Source organism: Euprymna scolopes, chromosome 46, assembly GCF_053919585.1.
Source record: "Euprymna scolopes isolate OS-2025 chromosome 46, ASM5391958v1, whole genome shotgun sequence".
Taxonomy (NCBI): domain Eukaryota; kingdom Metazoa; phylum Mollusca; class Cephalopoda; order Sepiida; family Sepiolidae; genus Euprymna; species Euprymna scolopes.
The window spans coordinates 66,731,085-66,752,726 of NC_136527.1; the positions used below are offsets into that span (position 1 = coordinate 66,731,085).

The following is a 21,642-nucleotide window of genomic DNA, read 5'->3' on the forward strand; positions in this document are numbered from 1 at the left end:
GGCACCCTTGATCTCTTCTTTGAGGTCCTTGAATGCCTTCACGGCATTTTGCTTCAGGGGGAAGGAGTCGGCTATAATCAAGGGTCTGATCTTGTCTGAAATTTTGGGAATCCACTGAGAGTAGTATGAAAACAACCCGACAACTCACCGTAGTATCGCTTTATCTCTTGGGGTTGGCAGTTCCTTCAGTGGCCGTAGTCTTTCTACATCAGGTTTTATTTTACCCTGAGATATAGTGTAGCCCAAAAAATCAATAGATTCTGTTGATATAACAGATTTATTTTCATTGAAGGTCAGGTTGTGTAGCCGAGCTTCCTCCCTGAATTTCGTGAGGTTCTTATCATGTTCCTGCTGGGTCATTCCTACCACTACTATGTTGTCTACGTACACATAGGTATCAAGGAGGCCGTTTTGTTTTACTAGATTATCTATGGTTCTTTGGAAGCAGGCCACTCCATTCGTGACTCCAAATGGTACTCTACAAAATTGGTATAATTTCCCGTTAGCTTCAAAAGCCGTATACGGTTTTTCTTCCTCCCGAATAGGTATCTGGTGATGGGCGCTTTTCAAGTCTAGTGATGTGTATAGTTTATATCAGGAGATTTCCCACGCCAAGTCATCCATTCTAGGTAAAGGGTAGGCATCTAGTTTTATAAATCTATTGTTTGGCTGTAATCAACGACCAGTCTTTTTCTTTGTCGTTCATTCGAGACAATACGAACTTGAGCTCTGCATGGAGATGTACTCTCTTCAATTACTCCCCCCTGAAGCATCGTATTTATTTCGGATTCGATAAAGTTTCTTTCATTGCCTCCGAATCTCCTAGATCTAGTAGCAATAGGTTTGCAGTTGGGTGCAAGGTTTGAAAAAAGTGGGGGACTTTCTACTGAAGCTGATGGTACGCTGCATGCAGTAGGGTTAGACACAACAAGATCTTTCCTAGGACCACCGAAAGCAAACAAGACTCCAGAATGTTGTCTCATGAAATCCTGACCAAGAATGACATCACTGCAAAGATTTGGTAGTACAGAGAGAGGAGTATTTGGGTAAGACTCACCTAACAAGTTGAGGTTGACTGAGCAAAGTCCTTTTACTGGAGCGTTCAGTGGCGAAGAGGCCATGGAGACGGATCCTGAAGCGGGTTTTATTTTTAATTTATTTCTTTTCGCGTAGTCAAGCGAAATGAAAGATCCAGAGCTCCCAGTGTCCATTAATGCCGCAGCTTCATTTTTTTCAATCATTATGTATACAGTGGCTTGCCTTAGTATCGAGGAAGAGGAACAAAGAGAAAAAGCTGCCGTTGAATCTGAAGCTACTGTTACGGGTGCGGACTTATTGTTGTTTGTAATAGTAGCAAGTCTGTGTGTTTCAGTTGACGAATGTATTGAAGCTGAAGTAGTTGTATTTGGCCTGGACCGACAGACTTTCGTGTAATGGCCGATTTTGTTACATCGGCGACACATGCTTTCCTTAGCTGGGCAAAATTGGCGATCATGACGTGGTCCATTGCAAAAATAACACAGTGATTTTGTGTTGGGGAGCACGGCACAATTTTCCATCGTTGTAACGTTCCCATTCTCGGTTGTAGAAGCACTGGCTGGTGGAAAATAGCGCAAATAAGATTCACAGTTTTTCTGAGCTGTGTCGAGAGCCCTAGCTTGGTCAATGGCGGTATCTAGGTCGAGAGTCCTGTTTTTCAATAACCGTTCCCTGATGGTGTTCGATCGTAGACTGGTAATAAAAGCGTCTCTTACACTATCATCCCGGTTTTGTGCCACTTCAACTGCTTTAAAATTACATTCTTTTGATAGAAGTCGTAATTCTTGTACGTACTCGTCAATGGTTTCTCCCTCTTTTTGTGCGCGAGTTGACAGCACGTGTCTGGCGAAAATTTCGTTGATGGGTTTAACGTATAATTCCCTGAGTCGATTGATTGCGGCCTCATAGGTTTGTTGCTCCGCTACGTATTCATAGACATCCGAGGAAATGTACGTAATCAGCAGGTCTAGTTTATCGATATCATCCCGTATTTCAGTTCTTCTCATCAAAGCCGAAAAAGGCTGTTACAAGTGGTTGAATATTTTTGTAGAGGAAGTGCTGTTAGGAAGTGTATCCAGTTTGTCAGGTTTTAAGAATTTGTCCATCTTCGTGCTTTCGTAGTTATATATATTTAATATTTTATTGTGTATTAAATTGAAGTGAGTAGAGAAAAAGACAGAAATAACCTTAAAAACGGAAGGCTTTAATACACGATAAAATATATACAGGACTGTTTTCTTAAGAATATAGTTCACTACTGAACAGCGTATAGACAAGGGGGAGATAATACAAGCTAAGTCAACACGGTTAAAGTTATTGGTGAAGGGGAATAATTCCGTATCGCCATATATTACAATCTCTAGGAAGGTTCCCCACCAAGGTCAAAGATCCTCTCCCAACCCTTTTCCTCCATCACCACCACTATTCCCATTACCACCACCAAAACAAAAAAAAACATAGGAATAAAATCTACAATGATAATAGTAACACTAATATCGGCAGCAATAATATTAACAGCAAAAACAACAATAGCAATGACATCAAAAAACAACACCTACCATTACAGCTACAGTAATAATAAAAAATAATAAAAACATACCACCATTACAACCACCACCACCACTTCTAGTAATAATATTAGTGATAATAGTAATAACCAATAAAGTAAATTTCTTTTTTTTAAATCATAATAACAACAATAATAATGATAATGATAATAATAATGATAATAACAAAAATACAACAACAACAACAATAACAATAACAATAATAATAATAATGTCCCCTCCCAAATTGATCAGCACTCTGATTTAATATCGTAAATGTTTACCATAGTTTTTAACCAATGTTCACATTATAATATGATTGTCTTTTAGTAGTTATGTAAACTTCATTTCCGTATTCTTGTATTCTGCACCGATATGAAAATGAAAACTATAGCGGAGTATAGGATTCCTAACCATGTAACTGATGAAAATATGCTACACATTTTGATGAAAAACATGGGAAAAAATTAACATAGCAGAACAGAAAAACAAAACTTTAAATGTAATTTCTGTACTAAAAGTAATAGTTGTTTAAATATTTCAACATATAATCTTGTGGGAAAAATCCAGCTCTCCAATAAGAGGAACTCTGGATAGAAACAAAATTGTCTCAGTCACGAAAGATTTCTCCTCCACCGTTCGAGGACAGAAAAGGTGAATTGTTGCATCAGAACAGATACAACTACACTGTGATCTTGTCCCAAAAGCCAAGAATTGTTTGTGTTTTATGTTTCTTTAATTGTTTGTTTCAGTTGATATTGCTTTTAAATCATGTAATTTTACACAGATAACATTTATATTTTATAATGAATAAAGTTCAGTTTTATTATTAATCGAATTGGGTTCCTTTCTTTTCTTTTTTAACATGTTTTAATGCTCTTTTTTTTTTTTTAATGCCGTCATATATTATCGACGGTAACAATTCGACAAATCTTACCTACATTGCCTATAGGCATTTTCACTTAACAGGCCTTATATATCTCGGTGGTCGTGGTTTGGATGGAAAAAAACGAATTGTTCATAAATCAAACTGAAGAACAAATGAACGGTCATACAAGAAGGTAAATCTTGCATCAGTTTATTTTAATATTTATCTGATGTCAGAAAAAAAATGAATGACAATTTTATGAAAAAAAAAAAAAACATTGTGTTCGAAAGGTCAATGTTGATAAGAGAATTTGAAAAGAAAAAAAAAATTAAACATTTACTGTGTTAATGTTGCTGAGTTGTGTTGGTGTTAGCATTTAGTTAATGTCAGAAAAAAAAAATCCATGAATGATAATTTTATGAAAAAAAAAAAAAAAAAAAAAACACACACAAGAAAACAGGTACATTTTTACTTCTAACTACAACAGAACACCGACCAATAACATTTTTTTTTTATATGTATATAGGTTTTCGGGATCGCTGATTATCGGATGTACCGATTACCAATTATCGATTAATCTGCCTTTGATAATCAGCTGATTACCGATTAATCGGCTGATTAATATGTTTTCTAATGCTGATTTATCAGCAGATTTTGTTGTCATAAAGGATGCTAATATTAATTATATTGTAAACGAAAACACATTAAGTCTTATTATTTTTTTGCCAATGAAAATTTATCGAAGAGACATGCATCGTCTACTTTATATTATCAAATAACAGACACATAACAGACTTTTACAATTGTACTGAATTTGAAACAAATTGATGTAAACATATAGAAAATTTCCCTTCTTATCGAATTAACATAATTAATTGCTCGCCGATTAATCGGTAACACCCTACTTGGGAAGTATATTTTGGATTACCTTTTTAATTGACTCTAATGTTTGGCCTATAGCGATAGACTTTATTTTATTATAAAAACACTATGTTGGAATTTTTTTGTATCAATAATTGTGCATCCCCAAAAGAACTACTCATTTGATTTTATGGAGACAATATATACACTAGAGGCGAAGCAAAGCATATTTTGGCCCATATTTGAATATATTTATATTTTCGATATTACAATTAAGTGCATAATATTGTTTTTCTTTTAAAAGATTTTTTAAAAAGTCAATCTGTCGACTCTATTCGAACAACCACCGAAATTTGCAAACCAATAAAATGACTTATCAACCTCCAGGAAGTAAAGGTTGGGGTTCAGGACTAGCCCTGGTACTGATATTAAACTCGATCTGTAATATTACTTCCACGGGAGGTTAGGTTCACTTTCCCAAATTTGTCAATTTATTTACCAAATTGTTAGATGTAAGTTTTGAATAGTTGGCAGATATGCAGTATTGCAGTTTAGGCTTGGAAGGATTACACTGTGTTGGAATTTTTTTGTACCCCTGTATACATTTATTATATTTTTATTCTGGTTCTTATATTTGATTTTCTGTATTTCCTGTCTTTTATTGAACTTAGTTTCGTATCTTTTAGATTCGTACGAAACTCCCTTTAATTTGAATGGGAGAGCGGTGCTAGCTCTCTGATGATGACGTCAGTAGTCCTAGCGCAAAAATCGGCCTCTTTTGGATTCCAACGGGGAGGAGATTGGAAATGAATTCATAGCCCAACGCAGATATGGAATTTCCCGACCCTTTCTTTCAAAGAAATATAACCCGGCAAAGAATACCCGGTCTCGATCAGGCAAACTTCTGAAAACTTTATTTACGTGGCTCTGTGTTATGTCCCTTGGATCGGTGGGAGTTGTCCCCCTTTGTTCAATGTTTATGTAAACGTGAATAAACGAGACTTGGTCAGTCGGCCATGTTGGTCTGAACGGTCACACATCCTTGTCCTGTTATTATTAATAGAAACCTGACATAACACTCTGGTTGGTTTGCATGTATTTTGAAGTAGAGTGATTAAAAAAAAACACATGTGCTGTCTGCCATCAATTTGTGAGTACGTTCCTTGAAATTATTGTTTGAATTATTATTAGGAAGTACTCATATTTGAATTTTAATATTGTATTTGTTTGTTACGACATTTTCAATATAAGAACCAGCTTTTTTTTTGTTACTTTGGCGTTTTTTGTTTTTCTATTTAATGCCTGCGAAGTGAAAAAATTGCAACTTTTTGTAAATAAAATCTCTTCGTTTTAAAACAAGACCTTTCTATTTTGTTCTTTGCCCCCCCTCCTCTCGTTATTTCATCCTTTGTTTTTTTTCTCTGTAGGTTTTGCATCGAATTTATCTGAAAGAGGATAAATTTCCGACAACCGTTGTGACATCACTCATAGCTTTTAAAAAGAATGTTTTATTTTTTACATTTTAAAGGAACAATGTTTTATTCCTTAAATAATGTTTTATTTCTTACCTTTTAACAAATTGTTGTGGGACTCCTGGTGTCGATGTTAGTCCCGCAAAAATGGGTAAAATGGAGTTGAACAGTCAAACAAAGATGACTGAGGTGGATCAATAAATTTAATACAAAATTTATTTTCTCAAAATCGATATTAAGTGAAAAGAGAAGATCAGACAGTTTTCTTTGTTAACCGAGTCTCTTCCTGCGACTGAGGTATTAAATGTTTTTCATGTAATGAAGTAGAGAGTTCAGCGATTGAGGTAATTAAATGTTTTTTATGTAATGAAGTAGAGAGTTCAGCGATTGAGGTAATTAAATGTTTTTTATGTAATGAAGTAGAGAGTTCAGCGATTGAGGTAATTAAATGTTTTTTATGTAATGAAGTAGAGAGTTCAGCGACTGAGGTAATTAAATGTTTTTTATGTAATGAAGTAGAGAGTTCAGCGACTGAGGTAATGAAATGTTTCTTTATGTAATGAAGTAGAGAGTTCAGCGACTGAGGTAATGAAATGTTCTTTATGTAATGAAGTAGAGAGTTCAGCGATTGAGGTAATTAAATGTTTTTTATGTAATGAAGTAGAGAGTTCAGCGATTGAGGTAATTAAATGTTCTTTATGTAATGAAGTAGAGAGTTCAGCGATTGAGGTAATTAAATGTTTTTTATGTAATGAAGTAGAGAGTTCAGCGATTGAGGTAATTAAATGTTCTTTATGTAATGAAGTAGAGAGTTCAGCGATTGAGGTAATTAAATGTTTTTTATGTAATGAAGTAGAGAGTTCAGCGATTGAGGTAATTAAATGTTTTTTATGTAATGAAGTAGAGAGTTCAGCGACTGAGGTAATTAAATGTTCTTTATGTAATGAAGTAGAGAGTTCAGCGACTGAGGTAAATAAATGTTCTTTATGTAATGAAGTAGAGAGTTCAGCAAATGAGGTAATTAAATGTTTTTTATGTAATGAAGTAGAGAGTTCAGCGATTGAAGTAATTAAATGTTCTTTATGTAATGAAGTAGAGAGTTCAGCGATTGAGGTAATTAAATGTTCTTTATGTAATGAAGTAGAGAGTTCAGCGATTGAGGTAATTAAATGTTTTTTATGTAATGAAGTAGAGAGTTCAGCGATTGAGGTAATTAAATGTTCTTTATGTAATGAAGTAGAGAGTTCAGCGACTGAGGTAATTAAATGTTCTTTATGTAATGAAGTAGAGAGTTCAGCGACTGAGGTAATTAAATGTTTCTTAAATGTAATGAAATAGCAAAAATATCCTGCAACTGAGGTAATTAAATGAAGTAGAAAGTAAAAGTTCTCGGTTAGAAATAACAATTCCTTTTTAGGAAAAATTAAACAACATGAAAGTCCATCGTTTACTTTAGAGAAGAGATAGAAAAGGGTAAAAATCCATTAAGATAAAAAGTCCATCTCCAGGTCGAGAATCAAATGATGGTGCACACGAGTTTAACGTCTGCAGTGATGGAGTCAAACGGTTTGTTTACAGCGTGATATGCTGGCATCAACTGACTGATTTTAGCGCAGAAAGCCCTTTTTATAGATTTAACCGGCTCCAGGAACACTGTCGAAAAAATATTTTTGAAAATTGTTTTCTTCGTAATCTGATCGGATGAAAAAAAAAAACATCTTTGTGACGTAAGATGCTTTCAAAGACGTCCGCATTAAAAGACAGGGTTTAGTTTATATGCCCACAAAATTTTCGTGGGTGTAGAAAGGCGATGTGCACGCAGCTGTAACAAACTTTAAACAGCCGCGCGTGTGCAACTAGGTTTTACATTTGGGACTGTGCGCCATTATTCTATTTGAACATGGGGCTACAGTGAGGCTACAATAAAATGTTTCATTTTTAAATTTTAATAAAGAATATTTTATTTCTTAAATTTTAATTAATAATGTTTAATTTTTTAAATTTTAACAAATAATGTTTTATTTTTTTTACATAGGCATAACCACTTATCAAGGCCCAGAGACCACTCGAGGATAAGGGTTAAGAGTGTACAGTAGTCAATTAAACAATATAGTAACTGTTAGTAATGGAAATTCAGATAAATTTGTAAACTTAAGTGGACTGGCTCATCAAGAACTTGTTTACGTTGGACTTAAAGACAAATTGTTTTGTTTTGTTTAATAAATTATTTCTATAACTCAATAAAAGACTTTCTTTTCATTACACAAGTTTTTAAATTCTTTTTTATGAATCTGACGATTGCCAATAACAAGTGTGACACTTCTGCATTATAGTAAAACAAATATTTTTATTAAATTATTTCTATAACTCAATAAAAGACTTTCTTTTCATTAAAAAAGTTTTGTTCTTTTATATCAATCAAGACGATTGCCAATAACAAGTGTGACACTTCTGCATGATAGTGAAACAATTATTTTTAATTGTTTCATTTTGTTTAATAAACTTTTTCATTAACTCAATAAAAGACTTTCTTTTTATTACACAACATTTTTATTTTTTAATCAATCATGACGATTGCCAATAACAAGTATGACACTTCTACAATATAGCATCTTGGGACAAAACATTTATTGAAAAATTTATTACAAGGTTAATTTTGTACTCACACATTTTAATTTATTTCAAATTTTTTTCATTAAAAAATTGTTCCTTTGCCAAAATATCAGACATTTTTAAAGTAAATTCTTGTATTAATTTATTTAAAAACGGTTTTATTGAAAGTTAATTGAAATTTTGTAGTCACCGATTTTCATTTATTTCAAATTTGTATTTTATTTTTAAAACTGTTCTTTTCAAAAGTATCCGACATATTCAAAAAAAAGTAACCGTTACTTTATTTCAAAACGGTTTTATTAAAAAATAATGACAAGGTTAATTTTGTAATCACACATTTTTATTTCAAATTTTTTACATTAAAAAATTTTCCTTTCAAAAAATATGCATATTTTTAAAATAATTACTTTGCTAATTTATTTCCAAATGTTTTTAAAAATTTGCGTTTTCATAAAAATATCACTCATTTTTAAAGATTGACTACTTTCATTTATCAAAGAAAGTTAATTATTAAAGTAATTATGCAAAATATCGTTACTTTTTACAAATTAAATATATATATATATATATATATACATATATAAATATATGTATATTCAAGTTTTCTTGTGAAAACAACTTATTGAAATAACATGTTATATCCACGTTTTAACAAAAGCGATACTGTGCAGTGAGCAAGTTTCTATCCATCTTTTATTTCTATCAAGTCTGCATCTCAATAAGAATAAGCTGAAAAGGAAGAGTCCATAGTGTTTCTCTTAAACTTGGCAGCGGCCTGTATACGAAGCTTCTATTGATGCTTTAATTCTCTTCGTTCTAAACCAAACACTTTCACACTTCCAAAGATCCTTATAAATGTACACATTAGTTCAATAATTAAGGTGTCCACTGCATAGACTGTGAATATTTAAAAACATGATAATTTAAAAGTGTCCACTGCATAGTCTGTGTCTCCACTTTCCACATGTCTTCAGCTAAACTATTTACACGATCACCTCTTATTTTGAAGTGTTCTTAATAATTGCATACTTGTTAGCACCTGTTATTGCAGAAATGAGTAGTGACTTGCATCATTGGATGTTATCTGGATATAAAGATGTCAAATCTCTTATTTTGAAGTGCTTGTCTTCCTATGCATCCATTAATAATAACGTACTTGTGCATTAGCATGAAATCTGTTATTACAGAAATCAGTGGACGTTAGTTGGATATCTGGTGAGGATAGACATCATCAAGGTTACATGTGCTTACTCAATCATTCCATTCTCTTGAGGATGATATGAAGTCATGATTAGATAATAATATAATTTTAGATTACTTTGGTTAGAATTGGCTACATCCAGCTGAAATGACAGCGATACTGTGCAGTTATGTCAGTTAATCAGCAAGTTTCTATCATCTTTTATTTCTATCAATGCTGCATTTCAATAAGAATAACCTGAAAAGAAAGAGTCCATAGTGTTTTTATTAGATGTAAAGGACTACCAATATTCACATGTGCAGTTTAAAAATGATTGAATGTCAATTCAAACGGATATATACTTTACTCGTTGTGTTTTGTTATTTTTGCTTGGTTGCATTAGTGAAATTTCTTTCAGCATTTCTCTATTAAATTGGTGATTTTATGCCAATCATAACTCGATTTAATGAATTTTAATGAAGCTATAATAGTGGTTAGTGACAAAATATGTGAACAATCTAAACTAGATTTTCTGATCATCATAAAAAAAGACACGCTGCATAGTTTCATGCTTGTTTATTTGATATGGCTTTTGTTGACCATCAAGTATCTTTGATGCTTTGTCAATTGCTTGGTGTCTTTTTTTTTTTACAATCTCTAGCAAATCGAATATATTAAGATCGCAAATGCTATACTTGACAGTCGGCTACAATGTTCAGAGTGGACTATTTAAGAGCTATGAATTATAAATTGGTTTGGAAATTGTTTACTCAAGTGCAAAAATTAAATTTGATAAAACAATTAATAAATATAATGTCCATTTGATATCTATGGTTTTCAATGTAGAAAAATGTTTAGAAAGAAATGTTAGAAATTATACGTTTTTACATCTGTTTACAATCTGCATAAGTAAACAGACGACAGCAAATCAAGTGAAGCCATTGATTTATGTTTTGTGCATATAACAGTGTGCACACACACATATTTGGCCACTGTCCCCGGCCCCCCATGGCTGAGGGACAAGATCAAAGTGTAGTATCTGTTCTGGATAATATTGCAAGCAAAGACCATATGTGGGGGTAACCCCACATATCAGACCTTGGTCAATATAGGGGCAACCCTTCATACCAATTGTCACTATCCAGCTCCCATTTCCCACCTCTCGGGAGCTGGTCCCCCTTTTCCCTCCCCCCTCCCTCTCTCTCCACATTAAAAAACTGCCTTCTAATTTGCTCAGTGGGGAAGCAAATAAATACACACTGTCCCCAGCCTTCCGTGGCCGGGGGACAAGATCAAAGTGTAGTATCTGTTCTGCATAATATTGCAAGCAAAGACCATATGTGGGGGTAACCCCACATATCAGACCTTGGTCAATGTAGGGGCAACCCTTCATACCAATTGTCACTGTCCAGCTCCCATTTCCCACCCATCGGGAGCTGATCCCCCTTTCCTTCTCCCCTCCACATTAAAAAACTGCCTTGTGCCTAATTTGCTCAGTGGGGAAGGAAATAAATACAACACACATACTTGGCCTTTGGGTCAAGATCAAAGTGTAGTATCTGTTCTTCAGATGCTACACTTCAATTTCTTGTTCTCTGTTAGTGGAGGAGAAATCCTTCACGACTAAAACAATTTTTATCTTTTGTTCCGTTTCTCCACATTAAAAAACGACCCTGGGGCGGCATTGTAAATAGGAACAGTGTGTGCATGAGTTGGCAATTATAGCAAGTAACCGATGAAAGGAAAAGGAAATTTGTTAACATTTTATTTGAGTTTTTTATCTCAACTTGTAAGCAAAAATCTGACAGATCCAAAAGGGGAATTCTGAACTAATAAAAAATCCACAAGAATATGAATTATAGTAAAAGACTTCATAAGAATATTGTTTATCTCCTTTTTTAATTTTAGTTCAGGTACTTCTTTCCTAAACCAACACTAGATTTCTTTATTAATTACATTTTTATTTAATAAATATTCCTGACTTATTAAAATGAACATTTATTTGATTTAATTGAATATCTTGATTAGTGTTTCAATTTGTATTAAAATCAATACAAGATGGAGCAACGTTCCATTCTTTATATGATCATGTAGTCATAAAGATATTCCTGACTTATTAAAAATCAACAAGAAATCCTAGAAATATTTATGTAGTCATGCATAAACGTTAAAAGTAACATTAATTTCTTCATATGAGCAACAGTGCAGGTTTCAAATAGTAAACGTCATTTTATGAATGTTTGGTCAAAGTTTGTTTCTAAGGAAAAATATCCTCATGTCAAGATTTTTAACAAACATTTGTACAGATAGATTGATGGGAAATCGAGGGTAATATCTAGTATTCGATCTCTGTATACTTTTATGTTTATTAAAATTTATTTTCTTTGAAAATTATTCACTGTATATTTTATAATATTGCTTCACTTTTGTATTCGTATTTAAAGTTGACAAAACAGTAAAAGAAATCTTAAGATATCAGTTACCTTTTTTTCTTTTTTTTATCTTCTGCCAACATTCCTCTGCTTTTTATGAAACTAGCCGAGAGCTCTTTTTAGTATCCTCATTGTTCCCTTAAGTGCAATTTTCTGGATCTCTTTTACACTTGGTTCATGAGAAATATTAGTTAGGTAGGACTTCAGGTTCTTCATAAGCCCTGTAAAACCTATAACTGGTATGATGTAAATCTCCCTAAGATTCCAGTTTCTTTTCATATCATATATGAGACCTATATATTTGGTCTGTTTCTCCCTTTCAGCTCTGTTCACACTTCCATCATTACAGACACGCACTTCAAACAAGGTTACCACTCTCTTCGATTCATTCCATATATGTCAGGTTTCACAGCAGCATTTTCAAGGTAGTGGCTGTAGGGATTACATGGTCGTAATAGAAGTCATTTCCAACTGTTCTTTCAGGTTGATGTCCCCAAGACTTGCTGGTACACTGGATGTTTAATTTTTAACAGATGGTCCAGTGGAGGTCCTTACATACTCCATCATGCATTGCTGTATAGTAGCCATCCCCTAAAAATGTTTGGTGACTGATATTGTTCTGCTACCTATCGTCTCTTGATGTTCATATACTATTGAGAGGATGTGGTTTTGGGAGCTTCTCAGATACTGGCCTGTGCTCACTATTGTTGCTCCACGTTGGTGGATGAATGAATTTTGATATGTTTATTTAAATTTCCTTTTTCCCAAAATGATTTGCCACAAACTTTACAAGAATATTGCTTCTCCCCAGTGTGCATTTTCATGTGTCTATTCAACGATGCTTTCTGTGTAAAGGAACTTGCACACACCTCACACTCGTATGGCTTATCTCCCGTATGACTTTGCATATGTTTAGTTAATTTCCCACTTTCAATAAATGATTTGCTGCATATTTCACAAGAATATGGCTTCTCTCCAGTGTGTGTTCTTATATGTATTTTCATGGTTCTCATCTGTATAAAGGACATCCCACACACGTCACAAGAATATGGCTTCTCTCCAGAGTGACTTCGAATATGTATAGTTAGATTTTCTTTAGTTGTAAATGATTTGCTACAGATAAGACAAGAATATGACTTTTCTCCAGTGTGTATTTTTACGTGTGAATTTAAGTTTGATTTCTGTGCAAATGACGTTCCACACAAATCACAAGAATATGGCTTTTCTCCAGTATGACTTCGAATATGGTTAGTTAAATTCCCACTCTTTGAAAAAGACTTAGCACATATTACACAAGCATATTGCTTCTCTTCAGTGTGTAATCGGATATGTTGTTTCAAAGTACATTTCTGCGAAAAACTTTTTCCACAAATGTCGCAAGAATATGATTCCAAATTTAACTTCAGCATTTTAGCAGAATCTTTGTTTCTCTGAAAATAAAAAATAATAAAACTTCTATGAAACTAAGAGATTACATATATAAATGCAAGCAATATTGTTTCTCCTAAGTGCTCAATTATATATTTACATCAGTAAGTGTTGTCGCCTGTTCAAAGGATTAAAAATAGATCATAAAGTGGGAAGATCGACAGATGAATATATTAAGATAACATCTTTATGTATTTTCAAAAATGTAATGATTAACCTTTAACATGTATGGTTTTCATTGTTTGGTTTCATTTAGAAATCATAATCTATTTGAATCTATAAGAATACATTTTCTCATTGGAGTATCTGTAAAATAAACAGAAAATAAAAATAGATTATGATATACAATTTCCCAATGTTAACAGGATTATAGGAATAAACACAAGAAGATATTATAGCTTTCTAAAATTGACTTGAATAACAATTCATATTATTAAATTACATATTACAGGATAATTTATTTTATCTCAATCAGACTGTACACCCTTTTTTGAGCACTACATTATAAACAAAATAATGGAAACACCTTTGCAACATCAGATAATAGTAGTTGTATGAGTGTTATTCAATAGTGTTATAATAATAAGAATGCATGTGCAAATTGATTTTCCAATACTTTACAAAAAGCCACTTTTTTGGCCTCATTTCTTTACTTATTCATAACACGGCTTGTGGGGCAAATGCTAATATCTGATTTGAAAAACACTCATCACCTCATTAGAATGGTTTACATAGCATTAGACCATTGACTCCCAATAAGAAGGGTTATTACTAAAAACATAATGTATTAACAATCCGTTTATTGAGAATTCAGCAACCTTAAACCTAACCCATCCTTCAGCAGAAATTTCCTAACAAGACTCACTTTTCCTAAGATATCAACAAAGCATTCCACTGTTTTATGCACTGTAAGTCAGCTTAAAATAAGCAAAAATATAGAGCATGAAGAAACTATTCTAAGAGCATAATATATGGAGCTAAAGTAAGATGGAAATCACATTATATCAAAGAAGTTAGGAACTCTCAATTTCTGCAAAATCTATTAGTGTGTGCAAAATAATGAGCAATTAACAATCGCCTATCGATCAATCTCAATCAAGCACAATCAATCACAGCAATGCTGAATTGCCTGACCAATTTAAACTCTACTTTGGATTCTGCAAATGACTTTCTCACTTTCTTTCCATAAATACAATAAATTATCTGATCAGCAGTGATACCCGGTTTCAAGATTTTTTTAAAGAACTGAATTATCGATCCTAACATTTAATATTCTTCATTTAAATCTTAGAATTATTATCAATCTAGTCATTTCACAAAGTGTGGCATGAAGTTGTCTGGTATTACTGTAATATTTGATACATTCACATTTTAAAGCTAAAATAAAAGTCCAGAAAGTTGTTGATGACCATTTGAATAGGACAACATAGATTCGTGCGAGCACCAGTTAATTGATACTTGAGTTCTTCAAGTGTTATAATAACAAAAATACATGTGGAGGTCAATTGTCCAATACTTTACAAAAAAGTCACTTTTCTGGCCTCATTTATAACAATACAGCTCGAATCTTGTGTCGCAGATGCCAATATCTCATTTCAAAACACTGATCACCTCATTAGAATGGTCGACATAGCATTAAACCATTTTGCAGGTAAGCACCAGTTATCGATCATTACTTGAACATATATTTATTCTGATCTTAATAATCGACCGTTGATGCAATCTTTAACATTATTTTTCAAATCTTTAAAGGCATATTTTTCAAATCAGAAGACAATGACTGAATCAAAGTTTGATTTGAAGCTGATAACCGAAGTATCACTGTCACTGAAGGATCACTGTCTGTTGTTGACTGGGTCAAAAAGGTTGAGGACACACACAACGTGATTCCCTTGAGATTGGCTGGAGGTGCATATCAACAATTTAATACTACTGAGAAGACTGACTTGACGGCAATTAAAAAGGCACTGTACAAGGTATTTGCCATGGATTTATTTATGAGAAATTTGCTTCAAAAGACTCATGCCAGGAGAAACTGTGGATGTATTTTGCAGAGCTGAAAAAACTTGCAATCCTGTTTGGTGGTGGAGTATCAGAACGGACATATGTGAATGCTTTTGTGGCCAGCCTTTCAACCTGTGTAAAGCAACTGTTAAGGGCCTCCACAAGCATTTCAGCAATGCCTATGGAACACTTGCTGGAATGCGTTCAAGCTATCATCAGAGATGAGGAGGACGTATGGGAACCAGTTGTGATGTAGACAGCTCAGAATAGTACAGGCGAGACTCTTAGTCTGAGCCCCACGACTACGGTGAGATGTTTCTGCTGCGTCGAGGGGGTAATTTTTCGAACAGTAGCACTGGCAAAGGGCGAAGATGCATGTGCTGTTTCCAATTGGACACACTTAGCCTTATGTTGGAAACGTGTCAGAGGACAGAAGATCAGTGCCGTTCTGCTCCCCAGACAAGATGTAAGTGAGGCACAACGAACAATGACTATAAACGTAAACCTTGCTCAGCTCTCCTCAAGTCAGGCTGTTCACATACCATATTGGACGTTAGATTGTGTGGAACCTGGAACAAGAAAAACATCAAAATCACCACAATAGGTGGTGAAACACAAGCATGCTGTGAAGCTGGAACTCTGGTGTGACCGCGGAAATCGATATGTTGCTGACGCAAGGAGATTTGCTGGGGTTTGACATTGCTAGGATATGATGCCATCAAAGTGCTGGGGGAGTTGTCATTGAACGAGACAAGAGCGTGAGCCTTTTGGAAGTCCCAGTGTGTGCTGTGGTCCACATCGATCAGCCTGATTTCAAGGTGGTCTACGATCATCGACAGATGGCCTGGACTACATCATGGAAGTGGACTAAAGGAAGGGTGCTAACCAAACTTAAGAATGGCATTGCAGGTATCTTATAACTTATGAGGCTCTTGATGAATATGAGCAAGAGCATGGGTCCGAGATTGATGGTTGACCTCCTACCCGGACGACAAATTTGGATCTCTCTTAATGGCAGTGATCCAGCATAATAACTTTAAAGTGAGACTGGTGCTGGACTATTGTGACAAGCATATTGAGGCTTACACTGCTGATGCTGATGTGTGTGTAAGCAAACTGAGAGAATGATGTCAGAAAGGCTCCAATGTGTCAATATTAGATTTGTGGAAGGCCTACTTGTAGGTGCGAGTGGATGAGATGTTGTGGCCATTCCAAACAGTGTGGTTCCATGGTCAGAGGTATTGCTTGACACAACTCAGCTTTGGTCTGAATGTGGCACCCCAGATCATGAAGACTATTGTGAATGTGGTGCTGTCTGAGGAAAAGATAATTGAGGACACATCAGCCTACATTGATGATGCATATGTCAGTGAAAATGTACAGTCTGCATCACATTTCAGAGAAAAATTAGCTCAGTTTGGCCTGAAGTGCAAGGATCTTGAACATCTACAAGATGGAGCATGCATATTGGGGTTGAATATTTCTGATGAAGGAGGCACCCTATGATGGAGGCATGGCAGTGAGGTTCCAAGTATCCCTGATGTTATTACATGTCGGACCATTTTTTCTGTATGTGGGAAGCTTGTTGATCACTTACTAGCCCATGGTTGGCTCCGTGCAGCTGTAAGTGATGATGCTCTCCTTAGTCTAATGATAACAGAAACTCTGGAGAAAGTGAAAGGACCCTGCTCCTGGGGAATGGTGTGTCGATGGTGATGATGTAAATGTGTGGGTCGATGCCAGTTCATTGGCATTGGTAGTGTTATCAGAGCAAAGAGGAAATGTGCTTGAGGCCGCATGTTGGCTGTGACCCGTAAGTGATGCTCAGCACATCAACCTGGCTTAAATTGGCCGCTGTTGTAAAAAGCATAAATCTGGCGCTAAAAAATTGCACCTTTACAGAGATACTCTCTGTCTACCACTGGGTGTCTGACACATTTTTGGGACGATCAAGAATCCGTACTAAGGTGGCCAGCAAAATGTTGATCTGGTGAAGACTAGACAAGCTGAAGAGTTTAATCTCAGAGTATGAGCTATCAGTGAGTGTATCGCAGGTAGCATCACACTGTAATCATGCTGACCAATTAACCCATGTGTCTCACAAATGGTATGAAGCCATGAAAATAAGCATGGAGCACACTGTTCCATCCTGCGCAGTTGCTATTGGCATGAGGAGCCCATGTCAGATAAAGGAGAAAAGAGTGGACATCCAGGTATCAAGAGGACACTGTATTTTTTGAGGCGTGTGACACGAGCAGATGTCAGTAGATCGTCAAGCACTGTGAAGCATGTCAGTCTGTTGATCCTGCACCAGAGCAATGGCGGAAAAGGCAATTGAAAGTTAAGGATGCATGGCAATGAATAGCAATGGATATCACCCATTACAATGAGAAGCCATTTTTAACTCTTATTGATTGTGGACCTACACGCTTTGTGGTGTGTCGACAAATGACCCCGCCGGACTCAAATGTTGTTTGCCAGTTATCGTCCATCTTTTCTAAGTGAGGTGCACCGGAAAAGGTCTTGATGGACAGCAATGCTGCTTTTTGCAGCCAACAAGTCCAACAGCTGTTAGATAAATGGGGCACCCGACTACGATTGTGATGTGCTCATGTGCTATCAGTGAATAGCATTGCTGAAAGGATCCATCGCAGCACTAAAAGAATTGCTGCCAGAAAGCAATGTACCATTACAGAGGCCATGTATTGGTATGAGATCACACCATAGGATGGGAAATCACTTGCAACAGCACCTGCCAATGCCATACACACATACCATGTCAGAGTAAAGAGAATTGACACTACACAACAAATCCATGAAGAAAAACACAACAGATATGGGATAGGGGATTCAGTCTGGGTGAGATCCCCAGGAAACCGGTGCACCACCAAGTTCAAATGATCTGGGGGTGATCATTCAGCAGTCAGTCCTAGTTGATGGAACCATACGCGATGTGCGCAACCTTTGCTGCCAAGATGCATCGTACAACTAAAGAGGAAAGCGATGACTCATCTAGGGATGAGCTGCTGACAAACGTGATCAGCAAACCCCCTCCACTAGAGAGTATTGGCTATAGTTCATCTGATGAGGCAGAAGCAGAGATGATGAATACTCTCCTTCACAGAAATGAGCTGAATAAAAGACTAACCCCACAATGCATTCTGTGTGATCATGAGATCAAGGGGGAGTGTGATGATCATTAAATACGCAAGCAGCCATGTGTTTGTGTTTTGTACGGCTGTATGAGCAATAAATAGGTGAACAACACTCTGTTGGTTCTAATGGGATGTGCACAAGAACCACCATTATTTAAATCCGGAATCTGTCCAGTACAAAGAAGAGATTGTGATGCTGCCATGGTTGGGGGTCTGTAAATAAGGACGTTTTTTTTGGGGGGGGGCAGGGCGAGTGTTGAGACCTGCATACTGTGAACAATGCTTTGCATCATATTAAACCTTTTTTCGTTTTTGTTTTGCTACAGGTTGCTAGACTTCTTGTTAGTCTTAAACAGTCTTTCAGTCCTGATTTAATGTGCGTTATTGAACTTTCTTTTATCCTCTCGAAATGGTTCAATCTGTTTATCTCAGTCCTGTTTCCTATTCTTTATTGTCCCTATCTTGAAAAATGCTGGTGATCGATCTACCCAAATGAAATATCGTCCTATTAGTGTTTTTTTCTATTATTAACAAAGTTTTTTAGAGGTTGTTCAACAGAAAGCTTGTTTATATTCTGTAAGGTCTGGAGTTTAGGTTGGGCAGGCAATTCAATTTATCATTCATTAAAGGAACGTATTTAAAATTGAAAAAGAATAAATACAATATTTTTTAAATCGCAGTAAAAATTATTACCAGACAATGTATTTTTAAACAATTGAAGCCAAAAAATTATTTAAAGACAGTATATGTTTTTAAAATTGAAGCAAATAAATATTTAAAAACTATATATTCATAAAATTTAAAGACAATATATTTTTTTTAAAAATTGAAGAAGAAAATTTATTTAAAAACAATATATTTTTTAAAATTGAAACAGAAAAATTCTTTAAAAACAATATATTTTTTTAAAATTGAAGCAGAAAAATTATTTAAAAACAATATATTTTTTAAAAATTGAAGCAAAAAAAATTATTTAAAAACAATATATTTTTTAAAGATTGAAATAAAAAATATTTAAAGAAAATATATTTTGTTTTAAATTGAAGCAGAAAAATATTTAAAAGGCAATGTATTTTTTTGAAATTGAAGCAAAAACATATTTAAGACCACACATTAAAAAAATGAAGCTAAAAAATATTTAAATTATTTAAAGACAATATATTTTTTTTTAATTTAAGCAAAAATTATTTAAATACATTATTAAAAAAATAATTGAAAGACAGAATTATCTAAAGATAATATATTTTTCCAAAAAACTGAGGCAAAACAATCATTTAAACACAGTATATTTTCAAAATGTGCGACCCCCCCCCAAAAAAAAAACAATAATAAAAACACTAAAACTATCTATTCCAGTGAATATAAACGTGAATATATTTAAAGTCAATACTGAAAAGAAACAAGTCATAACTCTTACGAGAATCATTCTATCAAAGTACTTCAGGTTTACGTTATTACAGATAAGAATGATTGCAAAACGAAAAAAATATTTTTTTTAATATTAGACTTCAGAATATTTTGTATTACGATTCTTCGTTTATATGCAAACACGGAATATTTACTCGTGCATACCCTATCAAAGCAAAAAGGAAACGTAATGGTTTGCACGCGCCTCTGTAATAAAAAAAGAACATTTAAAAGTATTTAAATTCAAATGAAACTTACTTTTTGTTTGGCAATCTGCTTTCAACAAAGAAACGATAATAAAACGCGTTAATTAAAACGAGACGAGTTTGACGGATGGAGATCGATATTTCAGATGACGACCGGAAAAGCAATTTCGCAGAAAATTAAAATAATTATTTTTATTTATTGTAATTTCAAGTTCCGTTTTTTTTGTTGTTTTTTTTTAATTATTTTTTGTCGTGACGTGTTGTTTAATTAAATATTACAAATTCATTGTTAAAATGTATTAATATGTTTTTAACAATAAAAAGAAAACGCCTAATATTTCCACGAAAAAAAAAAAAAAAATGAAAACACTTTTAATATGAGTTGGGATAAAAACAAAGATTTACTGAGTTTTTGGATGGGGAAAAAAAAACACATTTATTCATAAATCAAATTGAACAACAAAAAACGGCCATACAAAAACGTAAATATTGCATCAGTTTATGTTAATATTTGTACACATAGATTCGAAAAAGTTGTATAAAACAAATATATAACAAATAAATGTTATCAAAGGCAAGATAAGTTACTTTTCTACCGAACTGGATATATTTTTTGTGTTTTTATTCAATGTAACATGTTTGTTCAGCTCGAAAAACATGCAGTGTTTACCGATGTATTGGAAAATTCAAAATGGCGCCTGACTCTCTCTTCAGCACGGTAAGTCTGGGAAAAGGTGTTATAAATAATAATAAGACAAAATACTATTAACAAAAATACACCGAATATATGTCAAGTTATGTCATGGTTACATATATTGAGCGAATTTCTAACAGTATTTTGTCTAGTTTATTATTTATAATACCTTTTCCCAAACTTACCGTGTTAATGAGAGAGTCGGGCGCCATTTTGAATTTTCCAATACATCGGTAAACACTTTATGCTTTTCGAGCTGAATAAACATGTTACATTGAATAAAAACACGAAAATATATCCAGTTTGGTAGAAAATTAACTTATCTTGCCTTTAATAACATTTATTTGTTATATATTTGTTTTTTGACAGTTTTTTTCGAATGTACAGTAAGACAAACCCTAATATTTATCTGATGTCAGAAAAAAAATCGATGAATGATGATTTAAAAAAAAAAAAATCAGTTATGTTGGAAAGGTCAATGTGGATGAGAGAATTTAGGAAAACTCGTCCCCGGAAAACTCGTCATAAATATCGACTGAAAATACATTTTATGACACTCGGCCTTTTTGCTAAGATCAAACTGTAGTATCGGCAGATACTGCACTTTTAGACCGTTGCCCTTGTGCAATTGGTTGGTGGTTCATGTAGGGGCAACCATACCATTCCCTCTTCCCCTCCCCTTCACTCCACATAAAAGCCAACCTTGTGTCATATTTTGCTTATGTGGAGAAGCAAAT

The 21,642-nt window shown here is 34.2% G+C and overlaps 1 protein-coding gene and 1 long non-coding RNA gene across 2 annotated transcripts; both read right to left on the reverse strand.

Annotated features, from left to right (window-relative positions):
- Positions 1 to 650: 650 nt before the first annotated feature.
- LOC145270148 (uncharacterized) lies at positions 651 to 2,045 on the reverse strand. The gene has a single exon (XM_080125758.1). The coding sequence runs from the start codon at positions 2,043 to 2,045 to the stop codon at positions 651 to 653; it is 1,395 nt and encodes a 464-aa protein (XP_079981884.1).
- A 9,419-nt stretch (positions 2,046 to 11,464) lies between these two features.
- LOC145270727 (uncharacterized) lies at positions 11,465 to 20,393 on the reverse strand. Its single transcript, XR_013865538.1, has 2 exons — positions 20,264 to 20,393; positions 11,465 to 13,441 (listed from the first exon to the last, which is right to left on the reverse strand). It is a non-coding gene; the product is annotated as an uncharacterized LOC145270727 (long non-coding RNA).
- Between the last annotated feature and the right edge of the window lie 1,249 nt (positions 20,394 to 21,642).